Here is a 19,347-nt window from a genome sequence, read left to right as displayed (position 1 = left end):
ATTCTCATCACCAGAACTCAGGGAAACTGCTATCATATGGGGTAGCCCATGTCTCTTGACTTATTCTGCAGTGTATGTCCAGTAAATGGGTGCTGAGTACACCATGGTGGACAGTTCTTTGTCTCCCCTCATTCTCAAAATTGGTAGGTCCTTCTCACTCTGGGGTCTGAGTGAACTGTCCTTCCTTTTTAGCCCTCCATGAGCCATCCCTGTTTCTTCTCCAAGGAAGGAACCAATAGACTACAAGTATGGTAGTTGTGTGTACTTTTATACAGGATACCCCAAGAGGAATGATCATTTGTTTCTGAGATAGTGCCTTGCACATACATATCTTACCCACACAACGCCCTTGATGTTCTGCTCTAGCCCAACATATGTACATGCTTTCAGTCTCTTTGCTCAGAAAAACTTTCTGCAATTAAAATAGCCCACTGAATGTGCGGTTGTCCATGGTGTGTTATGGGTAAAGTGGTGTGAGGAACCGAGAGTATATCAGGGAGAATCTTTGGTTAATTTTGTTAATGCCACACATATACACCAATGAAGAATATGCAGACATGGTGTACATTTATGGCTTCTGGAATGGTAGTCCTCATATTGCTGTTGAAGAATTCAGTCAGCACTTTTCGACATAACAAATTCCTGATCACAGAGTGTCTACCAGAGTTTTCAGCACTCTGTGTGAAACAGACATTCTTCAAAATTTCCATTTTTCTTATGAACATGCAGTACAGTAATCTGTGTGGGAACAGCAACACATTATTGAAATGGTGCTGTGTAGCCTTACTACCTGCACATGATGACTTTCTGTACATATCAATGTCCCATGAACAAGTGTGAGGCAAACATTAACCACTCCATCTACAGGCCACAAGTGGCCCATCAGGACCATCCGACTGCTGTGTCATCCTCAGAGGAGGATGCAGATGGGAGCAGCATGGGGCCAGCACACCACTCTCCCGGTTGTTATGATAGCATTCTTGACCGAAGCCGCTGCTATTCAGTCGAGTAGCTCCTCAATTGGCATCACGAGGCTGAATGCACCTCGGAAAATGGCAACAGTGTATGGCAGCCTGGATGGTCACCCATCCAAGTGCCGACCATGCCCGACAGTGCTTAACTTCGGTGATCTTACAGGAACTGGTGTAGCCACTGCGGCAAGGCCATATGGCAAACATTAAATGCGCAAAACTGGTACACATTTCACACACAATATCTCCACAATTTTCACACTTGTGACAATGTCACATGACTTGATTTTTGCCACTGGTTTATGACAATTATCATTTGCTTCCATTAATGCTATTCATTGATGAAGCTATACTTATACAGAATAGAATCTACAACACACATAATAATCATTGATGGTCACAGAAAAATCCACACACTATAGAGAAAACTGCTTTCTAAATTCGTTTTTTGATCAATGTTTGATGCAGTGTGATTGGTAACATGCCACTATGTGCACTAATTTTAGAAGAGCAAATGAGGTGATAGTATTAATTCTTCGAAAAATTCATTTTTCAAATATCTTAATAACATCCTTTTGGCCACATGGACACCAATGTACTTTCAGCATGACAGCTCTTTCACATTTTACGAGATGTGTGAGGGAACACCTCAACCACACTTATCCCAATTGTTGGATTGGCCATGGTAGTACAATTAACTGACTACCAAGACTGTCGGACTTTATGCCATTTGATTTTTGTTTATGGCAAATGATTAAGTATGAGGTATAAAAACAAAAGGTGAATATGTGAGATGAACTGCTTCCTCACAGGACAGATGCTGCTGCCCTCATTAGTGAAGTTCAGAAGCAGTCAGACAAGCAATGCAATATGTTCTCCCAAGAGTGCATAAATGTATTGAATCTGATGGTGGGATATTCAGACACGTGTTGCAAACAGTACAACACATATAATGTGATGTGTATGATAATGAATAGAGGTGGATGTGTTAAAAATACATTATTTTCTAATTAATACTTTGTAAAATGCATACTGTAATGTTTACTAACTGTTGTACATGTGTACATTTCTAAACCTAACAATGCACTGAATAATGCACAAAAACACATTTAATGTGCTCTATCTTGGAAACCATTCAGAATAAGGCAAATGTCCACCTGAAGATTTTTGCTTCTGGGAGACCCTTTATGTGTCTGCAGGCAGTACTAAAGATTTTGTTAGGCTGGATATGTCAGTTCACAGTTCAGGTGAAGGTGTGATTAGTGAAGTACAGTAGGGCTCAATCCAATCTTTGAATCGAGTGAAGCTTAACTAACTTAGCCTCATAATGCTCCAAACTGTCACTTCTGCCCACTGAATTTGGAATTTTTTTCATGTAGTGCACCTTGTTCCACGCCACTCTCTCCCAGCCCCCTCCCCCTCAGTTCCACAGTGGCACTGGCAACTCCCTTCACACTACTTAAACTATTACAATCTTTCATGGCCCAGTCATAACACTGAATGAATATAAGCAGTCATAGGCTCTTGTGATGTACATCAGTCCAATTAACAGCTCTATGTATCAAAATTAGACTACATCTCAAACAATAATGCAGTCAGCTGACAGTCATTGTGATTTGTTTTATCACATCTCTTAAGGGGCATTTATGTAATTAGTACTAAAAAGATGAAAGAAGTTCAGTCAGAAGGTATGAGGGGTGTTCTACATATAATTCACAATAATGTATTTGTTGAAAGACAGAAGTGATTAACATAAAACCAATTCTAAATCAACAAATGTTGTAGGAATGCAAATAATAGTTATCATGGGGCATTATGCTTTTGCAACAACTTTCATACATATAGTTTAAATTAATATTTTTGTATTATTTTATTATAAATTAATTGAAGAAAATTGCATTGTCTTATGGGAAGTCTAATATTTGCTAATAAGAAAACAAAATGTTGTGTTAACAAATAAATAATAAGAAATGATTATAGCTATGACAATAACTGAATCAGCTTAAGCTAAATAATGGAATGAATGGTAACAGTGCTTCAATCTGCTTATGAAACTTTACACAAAATGATAACAATTTCTTCTACGTTCATTTTCTCATATAGGTACGCACCATTATCACACATCTATTTCTTGGCCCACATCATGAAACTTGAGAATTGCATATTCTGTTGAATTCTGTGGTGGCCTATTGCTTTGTGGAAAATGCGTCTCTTGCTGAATTCCATTTGCCGACAATGATAGATCTGCATAAACAATGCTATTTGTTGTGAATGGATCTGTGACATAATAAGGTTGCTGATATTCAAGACGGAGGGGAGGGAGATAAGTTCGATTGTTCCTTTTGGCACTATTACTTCCATAAACATGTTGTAGCTCATTATGCTGCCGAGGTTGTGGCTGCTGCTGCTGTTGCTGCAACTGCTGTTGTCGAGTTATGTCCGTAGTAGTGTTTGTCGGATTTATTAGTAGGTGGTGAGATGTTAGATTGTAATGGTGATGGTGGTGATGGTGGTGCTGATGTACTTGACTCTGGAATCACATTGAGAAGCCATGCACATTAGTAGTTGTTAACAAAACAATGCAAAGTTAAGTAAAAAGTAACTCATTACAAAGATTGCATACAATATTAGAGGAATAATTTTTCTTAATCAGCTATGTATTTCACATATTAGATACTCAAAGGGCATTACATTGAAAACATTTCTGGAACTGGAGATGTGGAAGAAAGGTATTGGCTGTCACACTCTTATAATCAAACAGCTTTTTTTCAATGGTTAATAAGCAGAAACGAAATGGGCAAAAAACAAGATAGAGACTGGTAGCCTAGTTGAAGGCATAAAAGCAGCCAGACAACAAAATTCAGTTTAGTTGCATTTTTGAACATCGTTTCATGGTGAATGTTTTCCTGATTTCAATGTTTTATTTTCTTGACTACAGGATTAGGCTTATTAACATGAACCAGTTTTTACTAAGTTCTTTTCTGCTTGCTTTTTCTGTCCCTTTCACCAAGCTATAACTGATACAAAATATTTCTGCATTTATTGCTATGGAAAATTATTACAGACTTTTATGATCACCAAACAACTACACTAGGGTAAAAAAGGCACCTAAAATTATTTCTCTAGGAATATGAAATATTAACAGTATTGTTTGTGTGCATTGCAGCTACTGATTCACTTTGTTAGAAGACGTTTAGTGCATTAACAAATGCTTTCATTCTCAGTTAAATAATCTCAAAGGTTTCAATCTCATATGTACTTCTCACCTATCACATTTTCCTACAGCAATCTCCAGTTATTTGTTATTGATAAATATAATAATTTCATTCCACTGATTTTCTATTAACTAAATGAAACAATTTTTAGCCTTGTTCAACAAACTGCATGATGTCTTTGGAAAAAGGTACAGGTCATACCTGTCTGCAAGCAGTGCAGTAGAAGTTATGCACAAAACTATCATCCAAGATCCTTGACATCAATTGTTAGAGAATCTTAGAACATATTCTGAGCTCAAACACAATGAGCTATCTTGAACAGAATGACCTCCTCAGCGCCAACCATCATGGATTTTGAAAACATCAATCATATGAAACGGAACTCACCATTTTCTTACATGGCTTGCTGAAAGTTTTGGCAGTTAGATAAATGCAGTATTTTTTGATTTCCAAAAAGCATTTGACTCAGTACCGCACCTACACTTACTGTCGAAAGTATGATCATATGAGGCATCAAGCGAAATTTGTAACTGGACTTAGGACTTTTTGATAGAGGGGACACAGCACGTTATCTTGTATGGAGAGTCACTATCATATGTAAAAATAATTTTGAGTGTGTCCTAGGGAAGTGTGTTGCAACCCTAGCTGTTCATATTGTATATTAATGACCTTGCAGACAATATTAATAATAAAATCAGGCATTTTGCAGATGATGTAGTTATATATAATGAAGCACTATCTGACAGATGCTGCATAAATAGTCAGTCAGATCTTGATAATATTTTGGCATGACTGGCATCTTGGTGTAAATATTCAGAACTGTAAAACTTTGTGCTTCACAAACTGAAAAAAGTAGTATCCTGTAAGTATAATATCAGTCAGTTACTGTTGGAATTGGCCAACTCATACAAATACCTGGATGTAACACATTGTAGGGATATGAAATGGAATGATCACATATGTTCAGTCATGGGTAAAGCAAGTGGTAGACTTCAGTACTTGGGAAGTGCAATCAGTCTACAGAGGAGATTGTTTGCAAATCACTTAGGCAGCTGGTTCTAGAATACTGCTCAAGTCCGTGAGACCTGTGCCAGGTAGGACTAATAGGAGATAAAGAACATATACAGAGAAGGGCACCACAAATGGTCACAGGTTTATTTAAATCAAGGGAGAGTGTCACAGAGATACTGAACTGGAAGAGTCTTGAAGATAGGTGTAAAGTATCCCGAGAAAATCTATTAACAAAGTTTCAAGAACCTGCTTTCCATGATTACTCTAGGAATATACAACAACCCCATACATACTGCCCACATAGAGATCTTGAGGATAAGACTAGAATAATTACTGCATGCACAGAGGCATTCAAATGATCATTCTTCCGCCATTGCATATGTGTATGGAACAGGAAGAAACCAGTTGGTGCAATGGAAGGTACCCTCTGCTACCGACCTCATGGAGGTTTGCAAACTATAGAGGTAGATGCGGATGTTTTTATGTACTAGAAGGGCTTATGGTCTGAAATTTGGTAATGCAGTAATAATAAAGTTTGTGAAACAACACTAAAATGTGTATTGTTTAGTTAATATGATATACAATGTTTTTCCCAGAAACCACAGTTGAATCAAAAAGTCATTGCTTTTGTTTCTCCTCCTTCCACAACCTCTTCCCACCAACAGGGCAAACATAATATATGTGAGTGTGTCAAACATGATGAGGGATATGTGTGTGTGTGTGTGTGCGAGTGAACATCTGTCCTTTTTTTCCCCTAAGGGAAGTCTTTCCGCTCCCGGGATTGGAATGACTCCTTACCCTCTCCCTTAAAACCCACATCCTTTCGTCTTTCCCTCTCCTTCCTGAAGAAGCAACCCTCGGTTGCGAAAGCTAGCAATTCTGTGTGTGTGTTTGTGTGTTTTGTTCATGTGCCTGTCTGCCGGCGCTTTCCCGCTTGGTAAGTCTTGGAATCTTTGTTTTTAATATATTTTTCCCATGTGGAAATTTCTTTCTATTTTATTTACAAACATGATGATGTGGTAGAAGAGAAAGTTGGGGGTGCCTGACACTGAGAAAAATGAAACTTGGGAGCACATGCACTGCTCAAAATGAAGTCCTTGCTTACATCGGTAACAACAAAAGTTGTAAATGAATAATTTTGTTTTTTCACTTCAGAGAGAAGTATTGCAGTAAGTCTGTTTATGACAAGAGAGTTCTTAAGGAAAAAGGAAGGATATGAGTCATTAATGTCAATTAACATGTATTCAATGTAATGATAGTGTATATCTTTTCAGCAACCACTATTTTAAATTTTTGATCCCTTTGTGAAAGAAACATCAATGATTCACAAAAAATCTTTAGGTTTTGTAGTGTGAAAAGTGTGAAATATTTTGAGTCGCACTCATGAACCAAGTGAAATTATATTTAAAGATGAATGGATGGAGACAAAATAGGATTGTGGGGAAAGATAAGGATAAAAGTGCTTCATGACATTTTCCGAATTCACCTTCCCAAGATTAGCAAAATATGTAAGACGAAATGGCAAGGGAAATGTGAAACAGCTAATAATGTGACCTCTAAACAAAGAGAGCCCCAATTACTTTTATTTTTAAAATATTTGTGAAACTCTTAAGATGTACCAGAAAATGGTCATACAATTTCCATAGCTTGGGGGATCACCAGGAATGCGTGTCCATCAACACGTGTGTCTAAGACAGTGTTTTCTTCTGATGTGTCAGATATGAACACGCTGATAAATATGAACAAGATTGTGGTATTTCTGCAACATAGCTACATCTGCATCTGTACTTTTCTTATGTGTCAAACTACAGTTTTCAACAATGTAGCAAAAGATAGATTGCTACTTACCATAAAGAAGACACATTGAGTTGCAGACAGGTACAACTAAAAGACACTTACACAAAGCTTTTGGCCACAACATTCATCAGCAAAAGAGAAAGACATGCCATTCATACACACAAGCAAGCACTCCTCACTCACACATGACCTCACAACTCTGGAAGCTTGGGATGGAATGCAAATATTATGTGGGATGCAAGCAGCAATCTGGAGTGGACAGGGAAGGGGAAGGGTAGTAGTATGTGGGTGGGGGCAGAGAGGAACACTGTCTGGTGGAGTCTGCAGGGATTAGAATGCCAACAGGAGCAGTCAGGGGTCATGTGGCAGGGAGGTGGGGGAAAAAGGAGCAAGAAAGGAAAGGGGTGTGGAAATATGGGTTGGTGCATTGTCAAAGGGCTACAAACTGAATGGGTGGGAGATGAGAATGGAGAGAAGGTGACAAGATAGACAGGTTGGAAACAGTTAGTTAAACTTTACAGAAGCCATGTCTCCGCAATATCCTCTCTTTCAGGAGAGCTAGTTCTGCAAGGTTTGCAGGAGAGATTCTGTAAAGTTTGGAAGGTAGGAGATGAGGTACTGGCAGAAGTAAGGAGGATGGGGTGTGAGTCATGCTTGGGTAGCTCAGATGATAGAGCACTTGCCCACAAAAGGCAAAGGTCCTGAGTTAAGTCTTGGTACAGCACACAGTTTTAGTCTGCCAGAAAGTTTCATATCAGCACACACTCTGCTTCAGAGTGAAAATCTCATTCTGGAAACATCCCCCAGGCTGAGGCTAAGCCATGTCTCCGCAATATCCTTTCTTTCAGGAGTGTAGTTCTGCAAGGTTCGCAGGAGAGCTTCTGTAAAGTTTGGGAGGTAGGAGACGAGGTACTGGCAGAAGTAAGGCTGTGAGGACGGGGTGTGAGTTGTGTTTGGGTAGCTCAGATGGTAGAACACTTGCCCGTTAAATGCAGAGGTCCTGAGTTTGAGTCTCGGTCTGGCACACAGTTTTAATTTGCCAGGAAGTTTCCAGCGCACACTCTGCTGCAGAGTGAAAATCTCATTCTGGAAATATTGGTAAGTTCTTGTCACTGCATTCTAGTCTACAGATTGCTGCTTGTGTTATACATGATAGTTGCATTCCAGCACAAGCTGCTGGAGTTGAGAGATATGCATGCGTATTGTGTCCTTGCTTGTGTGTATGAATGATGTGCCTTTCTCCTTTGCTGATGAAGGTTGTCACTAAAAGCATTGTGTAAGTGCCTTTTAGTCATGCCTGTCTGCAACTTAACATGTCTTCTTTATGGTAAGTAGCAATTTATCTTTTCTTACATTGCTGAAATTCCTACTTGTATTTTCCATTGTGTAAACTATAATTTTTCCCTTTCAACTCCATTTGCAAAGGGTGCATGGGAAGAGTGTCTGGTGGTAAACCTATGAATAATCTCAAATTTCTCTGTTTTCACTGTGACTATCATTTCATGAGATATATCCAGAAAAAGCAATATGTTGCTTGGCTCATCTTGGAATGTGTTCTTAAAATTATGAGACAGAATGGCTGATTGGTACTTACCTTCAGAAAGCGATATTCTACTACAACTGATACATACATGAAAAAGTAGAAGAAACTATCTTATTCTTAGAACAATTTGTTTCTTCACCTGGTGTGAAAGATGAATGGGTTGTGGAAGATTAGAAATGAAAGGTAATATGAGATGAACTTACTCCTGTTTTCTAACCTTTGCCAACCTACCCATCTTTCTTACTAGACAAAGAAACTAATAGTTTTAAAGATGTGGTAGTTTCTCATACTTTTTTATATGTGTCTATCAGTTTCATCACCTGATAGTAAGCACTGATTAGCCATTCTGTCTTCTAATTTTATAATTTTCTCACATGAATTTTACTTTTGATAAAATAAAGTTCTTGTAATTTTCACAATAACACTGTCTATGATGCCTCTGCTGTAGCATCTGCCTCTGCTGTTGGATGAAACTCTGCAAGATACTATTGCAGAAAGTAGTTGAGCCAGTGATCTTCTTTGAAATTCTGCTATCTCCTCTATTAAACCTCTGTGATACACATTGCAGACTGATATGAAATATTCAAGGATTGGTCAAACAAGTATCTAGCCTTGGGATTGTTCTGATGAATCTCAGTCTGCAATCTATCTGCCCTACAACTAGGAATGTGTTGTCATTCCACCTTAAATCACTCTAGAAGTGTACTGCCTTATATTATATGGTTGTTACCCACTTCAGAGATTGGTTTCCAATGGTGTGATCAAACAATTTAATGTGATTATGACTATTTATATTTCTTTGTGTTGAGTCAAACACTAGTCATGCAGGAGAGAAAATTCTCTGCTTGTCTCCCTAACTTTCCCTTGGGACATGCCTCTAGCTATTTTCACATTTGATGCTTCCTTCTCACTTCTCACTGGGAATGATGCACTGAAATCTATCTGATTGTAAATCTTTAACTTAGTCACAAAACTGATCTGATATTCTACAGGCTCAAATTTTGGTGGCAGTGAGTGGCTATAACAGATGTAAATGTCTTCTGAAGGCCAAGAAAACAGCAACAACCTCAGTGCTGCTATTTGCTGTGCTATGTATCTGGTGAGCTGAGACATGATTGTTGCTTGCAGAAATTATATCATGTTCCATAAGAATACATTTTTAGTATTTGAGAAAATCATGAAATGCTAGCATAAAATGGGTTCAATTACTGCAAAATAGATCAATGTCAGTGATTTATAATGTTGGCAAGCAGCCATAGACAGCTGCTTTCACACCTTGACACCCTTAAGGACTACATTTTGGACTCATTTGACAAAGCACAAGGTTCACAGTTTATGGAACTACAATGATGCATATTGGAAGCACTTGTTTCTCCTATAGTTGGGAAATGTGTGCATCAGGCAGCTGCTAAAGGTGTCAGCTGAAGAGCTGCGAGTTGAGTTATAGAAGAAATATGAATCAACATTCACAATGTGCTTTGACATAGCCAAGAGAGAAAAGAGGTGATGAAAAGAAGTGGGTAAGAGAGCCTTTAAAGATATGGGTGTTATTGTGCAATATGACCCATGCATGTGTTACTGCCTCTATGATGAAAGTCATCAGACTCCTGAAGTGATATCACATTTGAGGTCCATCATCAGCCTGAATTAGCTACAGATCGATTTTCACTTGCCATAAGAAACACTTTGAGGAAACAAGTATTCCTACAACATTGAAAGGTTTTATCTCTTCCATGGACATTCAAAACATTCTTTAAAATTGTATTAGAAGGCAGTATAGGAGGTATATACCCTCAGTCTCTACAGTTTTCTGGGGAAATGGCCAATATTGGGAGTATCTGAAATTTATAGCAGCCATGGTCATCAATGATACTGAGCTGTGGACCACATAACCTAGTCCAATAGGATGCTTCAGAATACCTGACATAACAAGCTGATTATCGCAATATACACTAAGTTGAAAATGTGTGTATGAAACACAGACAAAGATGTTCAGCATTACAAACAACCATGTTTTCAACGTTTTTAGGCTATAATTTGGCCTGCAATGGTGACAAAAAGTACAGCTGGAATCATGTTGAACTGACTCATCAGTAGCTGCCAAAGATTCAGTGTCATAACACTCAGAAGTCCTGTTAGTGATTAATAGTGATCACACAAAGTATTAGTATTGGTACACTGATCTGGAACTTTGAATTATTTGTACTACTATTAGTCATAAAGAACATAAATGTGAAACACAGCTATATATAAAAGTAAAGAAGATAACTACACAAGATGCAAACATGGATAAAGATAGAGAGACAAATGGGATATAAAGTCGAGCTATACTGATCATGAGTTGTTGGCAGATCATAGCTTAACAGCCATTTACAGAGAAATAATAGGATGCTAATAGAAAGGAAAAAAAATAAATTCATAATTGCTTAGAAATTGTAGAATATGGTCCACTGTCACTTAAAAAAATGCTTTTCCTTGTTTCATTCCCAATATGGAGTTTGAAATATTTCTCCTTCATTTCAGCATCTGTTTCTGGTCATTCCTCTAACGATAATGAAGGAGGAGGAGAAGGAGAAGAAAATGATCCTTTGGTTTAGGCATTCCTCACTGTTATACATTATCCCAGATCTGCATTCCCTGTTACGTGAATGGCAGAATATCTCTAGAGTTTGGCATAGTAAGAAAGCAGTAATGACTAGTTTCAATCGATTTTAATACAAACACCCTCAAATTCTTCTCTCTGACAAAGTATCTGCCTTATTTTTCTAGTATAGAGTGAGAATCCTCCTCTCTCTTCTACTGCATTTCTCTTGTTGCAGTAATAACTATTAACAAGGTTTAATACAAAACGATAAGTTTATTCAAGAGTTAAATGAAAAACCAGTAAAAATGAAATTTATCAGTTACTAACAAATTTCCAGACTCAGCATCTGTTATGTAATCTGTGAAAATTAAAAGACCTTTTAGATGTAACTTATCATACAAAATAGTACTAATAACTGAGAATTATTGAAGGAAATTTTTGCACATAAATTATAGAGCTTTTCCAAAACTTCTGAAACCAAAGCTGTGGACTGAATTCGAGATTTCATATTTTCATATATTACTGCTACTAACCTTTGGTTGAGCAGTCAGCTCCAAAGAGTTGGGCTTTATGGGAATAGGAACATTTTGATAAGTATGTTTTACTAATTTGGATGATATCTGCCTTCGAGGTGCTGGGGTAGGTGGTACTATTTTATTCTTAATTTCATCACTTCTACAACTAGAATCCAAATTTGTTTCTTGTTGTTGATTCTCAACTGCATGAGAGGCAGTGTCTTTTTTTAAAACATCCATCATAATTTTCTTTTTATCTTCTTTCAGTCTTTGCTTATCCCTTTTATACATTCTTAGAGAGTAAAATTTGGGGACCAGTTTTTGAGATGTTCTTCGTATCCCTCTGGCTTGTTCTCGAAATGAATGATACTTTTTGTCTGGCAAGAAACTGTCGGATCCATTTTTCTTGAAATGAGGACCAACATGGCTCCTGGTTGACCCGTAACCAGAAGAACCACAATGACTAAGCTGACTTGTTGGTCTGCTAGTACTATTTGCATTAGATGAAGATGCTGCAAGCTGTAAGAAAAAAATAATGCACATGCAAGCTCACAAATGCACACTCAAAATAAAAAAGTAAATAAACAAAAGGAAGAGTTAATCTCATGCAGGAGTCAAAAAAGAAAGCAATGCATACATAAGGGTACCTTGCACAACTTAAAATATGATTTGCTGCAGTGACTCTTAAGGTTCAGGAAGTTTTGTATTATTTTCCTATGTAGTGATCAGCAAAGAAACTTAAACAAAAAATAACATTATGTTGGGCAGGATAAAGCAATTCTCATATGTGAGACATGCAAAAACTTAAAAAATAATGCTCTAATAATCAAGCACATAATCACTAAATACAACACAGTAAAGCAGTTAAGAAGAATGGGATCATGGACAAGTGCAGCCTGTTTTTAGTGGATACATAAATATGCTTCCCTATTACTCCACACTTGATTCAAGCCTCAATTTTTTATATTCTCTCATAAAATTACTTATTTATTAACTATTTATAATACTCGACATGAATGTACTTCACTGGGAAATCAAAAACACATTATCAATAATCAAAATAATTTATTATTGGCAACAGTTCACAAATGAAGAATTGCTGTTGTCCTAGTTCACTTTCTGTTACCATAAGGGAGATGGGAGAAAACTGAAGTAGGAAACACATACCCTAACCATGGAAATGGACTCTGATGTTTAGATAACACCATAACTAATGACAGTAGAAGCATAACAAATATGAGACAGCAATAGTTGAGCAATCCTTTAGGAATAACAGACACATGTAAAGAAAACTAACTAAATAGAAATAAGAAAGAGAATTGCTAAGTCTTTTGTCTGAAGCATATTAAGTTATGAATGAGAATCATGGACAGCTGGAAATCCAGAAAGAAAAAAAAAAGTTAGAATCTCTAAAATGTTGATAAGGAGGAATAACAACACAGACATCCTTAACAGAAATAAAATTCAACAACTAGTATTATGAGACATATATAGAAAAATGAAACTGCTCAAAAGCAAAGGATCTAGAATTGTGTAACTAATAAGACATCTAATTCATCATAATAGTTTCTTGACAGTACAGTGTTTAGACAGAAAGAGAATGCATGCACATCCTCAAAGAGTATGTTTGGGCTCTAAAGACCACTTTACTGTGAGCCCAAACAGCTTACTATCATTGTCATCAAAGATTACTGTCAACAGAATTAATTGTGGAAACTGACTATCAGGTGGTGGAAATGGTTTTTGGAAAAAAAAGGGGGGGGGGGGGGGGGAGAAGAAAGTTGCATGAACAAAGTTCTACACAGACTTCCATGATACAACCAGGTTTCTTTATTTAAACTTATTTTTCTTGAGTAAATAAAATAGAAAGAAACTTCCACATGGGAAAAATATATTAAAAACAAAGATTCCAAGACTTACCAAGCGGGAAAGCGCTGGCAGACAGGCACATGAACAAAACACACAAACACACACACAGAATTACGAGCTTTCGCAACTGGCAGTTGCTTCGTCAGGAAAGAGGGAAGGAGAGGGAAAAATGAAAGGATGTGGGTTTTAAGGGAGAGGGTAAGGAGTCATTCCAATCCCAGGAGCGGAAAGACTTCCCTTAGGGGAAAAAAGGACAGGTGTACACACACACACACACACACACACACACACACACACACACACACACACACACACACACACACACACACACACACACACACACACATATCCATCCGTACATACACAGAAACTTTGAAATAACTTACCAATGAGGTCTTGTTGAATATGGATAAGCCATATGTTATACAAGTGAAAATGTCTCTAGGATTTTCTAGCAAGTGAAGCACATGTTCGATGACAATGTTGCACTTACACAATGATTACTAGCTAATATTTTACAAATTCATGTAAAGAAAAGGATCTCCACAATAAGGTACAATTGAAAATATGCAGGAAAAAAGCTCTGTTTAACAGACGGTAGCAAATAAAGCCACAAACATCCTATTAACTAGTTTTATTCACATGCAACCTGTTTTGATTTTACAATACACCATCTTCAAGTGTCTTTATGACTCTTAATGACCATACTGATACTGGGAATCATTATTACACTCTCCATAGAAGGTCTGAAATCATCGGTGTCTGCTAAACCTAAGCTTCCCATCACCTCTGGTGTACATCGAAGCAGTGTACCAACTCAGCTTTCGTAAGAAGTAGAGCACTATAAATAAAACCAGTATAAATACATAGCTGGTGATGCTTCCTTACCATATATAAGAAACAATAACAACTGTTGTACTAATATCCACTAGAAGATGGATGTACAGAGAAACCACAAACACATAATTACCAAAATATATCTTTCGAAACTGATGTTCCATTAGATAACAAATTAGACAATGAGGTTTCAGAACACAGTTCTGTATAAGGATCAATACAAAGACCAATGAGATGCTAGACAGAGAAATGCCCTATTGCATTAGTGCAAAGACTCTGGGCAACAGACACAGAGCAGCTCTTGAACAAAAATTGAGGATTTGAATAGTGCATACAAAAGATCAGAGTATCACATTAGTTTTTGAGCTTTTTATCTTCCTCTAGTTAACAACAGTTATAACAGCAGTGGTGGTGGAGGTAGGAGAAATAATGGTTTTTGTTTATTCATCTGTGATCATATTTGTGGAGTGCTCACACATGCACGCCACACACACACACATTTATTCCCCATCTCCTTGGACAGGCAGAAGTATGTGTGTTGGTGAGGGGGTGCAAGGGGGGGGGGGAGGGGGATGGGAGCGGGCTTGGATGCACACACACTGGGGAGGGGGGTATATGTCGGCTGCAGGGAGAATGAAAGCAGAAAAAGTTTTGTGATTTGTCTGTTCTTTCAGGTGTGTCTGTGCACTGGCCATAATTCATATCTACATCTACATCTATACTCTGGAAAGCACTGTGAAGTGCATGGCAGAGGGTATATCCCACTGTACCAGTTACTAGGGTTTCTTCCTGTTCCATTCACGTACGCAGTGCCGGATGAATGATTGTCTGAATGCCCCTGCGCATGCAGTAATTATTCTAATCTTAACAAGTTGGTTTGCATAGCCAACTTCAACAGCAAGCACAGAAATACTTGTTTTGTAAATAAAACAGCCTTTTCTTGCTGCAACTTGAATTTACTTGTCCCTGATACATTCCGCCTTTTTCGTACTCTAAGGCATCTTCAATGAGATAGTTTGCTGTGATCTGCATTTCCTCTCATTTGGTTTGGAGGTCACACTACCACTTTATTTTTAAAACATAAGCACAACTTCTGTATTCTGAACTTTTTCACACTGTTCACCATGTTTCTCTTTTTTTTTGGGTACTATTATTCTTTTGCCACTTGATATAGCTATTTGTTCAAACACTGTGCTTTTAATCTGTAGCAGTGTAAATATTTACATTGTTAATCTGTAGCAGTGTAAATATTTACATTGTTAAAAGCACAGTGTTCGAACAAATAGATATATCTAGTGGCAAAAGAATAATAGTATATCACAAAAAAGAAAGAGAAACATGGTGAACAGTATGAAAAAGTTCAGAATGCAAAATTGTGGCTATGTTTCAAAAATAAAGTGGTATTGTGACCTCCATACCAGGTGAGAGGAAATGAATATCACAGTAAACTATCCCACTGAAGACGCCTTAGAACAAGAAAAAGGCATCTGAGAAAAATGAGTGAAGTTGAAGCAAGGAAAGGTGGCTTTATTTACAAAACAAGTAATTCTAATCTTATGCTCATGATCCATATGTGAGTGATACATAGAGGTTTTAGTATATTCGTTTAGTCATCTTTTATATCCAGTTCTTGAAACATTGTTTAATAGACTTACTCAGGATAGTTTATGTCTATCTTCAACTGATTCCAGTTCAGTTCGCTCACTATCTCTGTGACACTCTCGCATGGATCGAACAAAACATAGTTGAGCAACATTTTAGAACTGGTCAGCCAAGTGATTTATAAACAATCTCCATTGTAGACTGACTGCACTTCCCCAGTATTCTGCCAATAAAGCAAGTTGCCAATTTTGTACCACTCTCAAATCTTATTGAGGTCTGACTGAATATTTACACTGTTCCTTTCAGACAGTATTTCATTATAGATAAATGCATCATTTGCAAAAAGCCTGATTTTATTATTAATATTGTCTGCAAGGTCATTAATATACAACATGAACAGCAAGAGTCCCACCACACCTTTCTGGGGCACACCAAAAGCTATTTCTACTTCTGTTGATGACTCTCCACCCAAGATAACATGCTGTGTCCTCCCTTCCAAAAAGTCCTCAGTCCAGTCACAAATTTCACTTGATATCCATATGACTGTACTTTCAACAAGGGAAGGTGTGGTACTGAGTCAAATGCTTTTCAGAAATCAATAAATACTGAGTTTACCTGACTGCCTTGATCCACAGCTTTCAGTATGTTGCGTGGGGAAAGTGCGACTTGGGTTTCACATGATTGATATTTTCAAAATCCATGCTGGTTGGCATTGAGGAGGTCATTATGTTCAAGATAGCTCATTATGTTCACGCTCAGAACATGTTCTAAGATTCTACAGCAAATCAATGTCAGGGATATTCAACAAAAGCATTGTGGATAATTTCTACTACCTTCTTATAGATGGTGTGCTTTTCCCTAAGAAATAGGCACAGTTTTTTGTGCATAGGAGTGATAGCCTGGGGTGCCATTTCATTTCATAGTAGGATCCCTTTGGTTGTCATCTGCAGTGTCCTTACAGCACAGTGGTAGATGGACGATACAGAACCGTAAGAACAGGAGATAATTCAGCTGTAAATGCAGTGAAGAATCTGATAGGCATTCCATCAGGCCCTAGAACTTTGTTCAATTTGAACAATTTCAGCTGTTTCTCAACACCACTGACAATAATACATTTGAAAATAGAGTTAAGCATTTCAGCTTTTGCTTTGCTACTCTCACTTTCATTTCCTTTCTCATTTGCTATAGACTGGACACTAACTTTGGTGCAACTAACAGCCTTTAAATATGACCGGAATTTCTTTGGACTTTGAGAAATATCTTTTGACAATATTCTAGTACAGTAACCATCATTGAAGGCATCACACATTGCTCTCTTGAGATTCAAACATGTTTCATTCAGAAGCTCTCTATCTGTAGCCCAACACGTTGTTTTACATATATCATCCAGTAGTCTTTGTTTCTGTAGAAGTCTTTTTACAGTGACTGTTTACCCCGAAGTGTGCCTCCCATTATGAACTGTTCTAATGAGTACATAACTATCCAGTGCACGCCTAATGATTCTTTTAAACCTAATCCACAGTTCCTCTACATGCTCCTGCCCTGTGCTTAAAGTTTCAAGTTCCTCATTGAGGTATGACATTACTGATTTTTTTATCTAGCTTACTAAACATGTACATCTTTCTGCTTGTTTTAGTTGTTTGTACTTTTTGATGTGGATATCCTCAAAGAGGTCTGGTCTATTTGTTGTCATTAGATCCAAAATAATTTCATCATGGGTGGGGTTTCTAAATATCTGTTCTAGGTAGTTTTCAGAAAAGGCATTTAGTAATATCTCACAGGATGTCTTATCATGCCCATCACTAACAAAATTGAATTTTCCAAATAAATTTTTGGATGATTAACGTCTCCACCAATGATTACAACATGAGTGGGAACTTGCATACAAGTGAACTGAGGTTTTCTCTAAAGTTTTCAGTTTCATCAGGAGATGAGTCTGGTAGGTGAAAGAAGGACCCAATTATCATTTTATGCTCACCCATGATACTGAGTGTTGTTGTCCAAGCAATCTCACATGCAGTTTCAGTTTCTATCTTGGGGGATTTGAGTTTCTCGTCTACTGAGACAATTACACCACCTCGATTTCCCATTAGACTATCCTTTTGATGTTGTTGTTGTTGTGGTCTTCAGTCCTGAACTGGTTTGATGCAGCTCTCCATGCTACTCTATCTTGTGCAAGCTTCTTCATCTCCCAGTATCTACTGCAACCTACATCCTTCTGAATCTGCTTAGTGTAGTCATCTCTTGGTCTCCCTCTACGATTTTTACCCTCCGTGCTGCCCTCCAATACTAAATTGGTGATCCCTTGATGCCTCAGAACATGTCCTTCCAACCGATCCCTTCTTCTGGTCAAGTTGTGCCACAAACTTCTCTTCTCCCCAATCCTGTTCAATATTTCCTCATTAGTTATGTGATCTACCCATTTAATCTTCAGCATTCTTCTGTAGCACCTCATTTCGAAAGCTTCTATTCTCTTCTTGTCCAAACTATTTATTGTCCATGTTTCACTTCCATACATGGCTACACTCCATACAAATACTTTCAGAAACGACTTCCTGACACTTACATCTATACTTGATGTTAACACATTTCTCTTCTTCAGAAACGCTTTCCTTGCCATTGCCAGTCTACATTTTATATCCTCTCTACTTCGACCATCATCAGTTATTTTGCTCCCCAAATAGCAAAACTCTTTTACTACTTTAAGTGTCTCATTTCCTAATCTAATTCCCTCAGCATCACCCAACTTAATTCGACTGCATTCCATTATCCTCATTTTGCTTTTGTTGATGTTCATCTTATAACCTCCTTTCAAGACACTATCCATTCCGTTCAACTGCTCTTCCAAGTCCTTTGCTGTCTCTGACAGAATTATGATGTCATCGGCGAACCTCAACATTTTGATTTCTTCTCCATGGATTTTAATACCTACTCCGAATTTTTCTTTTGTTTCCTTCACTGCTTGCTCAATATACAGATTGAATAACACCGGGGAGAGACTACAACCCTGTCTCACTCCCTTCCCAATCACTGCTTCCCTTTCATGTCCCTTGACTCTTATAACTGCCATGTGGTTTCTGTACAAATTGTAAATAGCCTTTCGCTCCCTGTATTTTACCCCTGCCACCTTCAGAATTTGAAAGAGAGTATTCTAACCAACATAGTCAAAAGCTTTCTCTAAGTCTACAAATGCCAGAAACGTAGGTTTGCCCTTCCTTAATCTAGCTTCTAAGATAAGTCGTACGGACAGTAATGCCTCACGTGTTCCAACATTTCTACGAAATCCAAACTGATCTTCCCCGACGTTGGCTTCTACTAGTTTTTCCATTCGTCTGTAAAGAATTCGCGTTAGTATTTTGCAGCTGTGATTTATTAAACTGATAGTTTGGTAATTTTGCACATC

General features: G+C 37.7%; 1 protein-coding gene across 1 annotated transcript in view; it reads right to left on the bottom strand.

Moving 5' to 3' along the window:
• LOC126272086 (hemicentin-1) overlaps positions 1-19,347 on the bottom strand; it is a 1,030,571-nt gene that overhangs the window by 8,070 nt on the left and 1,003,154 nt on the right. The window contains exons 20-21 of the mRNA XM_049974649.1: positions 11,655-12,155; positions 3,083-3,501 (exon numbers count right to left, since the gene is read on the bottom strand). Coding sequence (XP_049830606.1) covers positions 3,088-3,501; positions 11,655-12,155 — 915 coding nt within the window. The 3' untranslated portion in view covers positions 3,083-3,087. The remainder of the gene's footprint in view (positions 1-3,082; positions 3,502-11,654; positions 12,156-19,347) is intronic.

The sequence above is a fragment of the Schistocerca gregaria genome, chromosome 5 (assembly GCF_023897955.1).
Source record: "Schistocerca gregaria isolate iqSchGreg1 chromosome 5, iqSchGreg1.2, whole genome shotgun sequence".
Lineage (NCBI taxonomy): Eukaryota > Metazoa > Arthropoda > Insecta > Orthoptera > Acrididae > Schistocerca > Schistocerca gregaria.
This window is presented reverse-complemented; position numbering and strand designations above follow the sequence as displayed.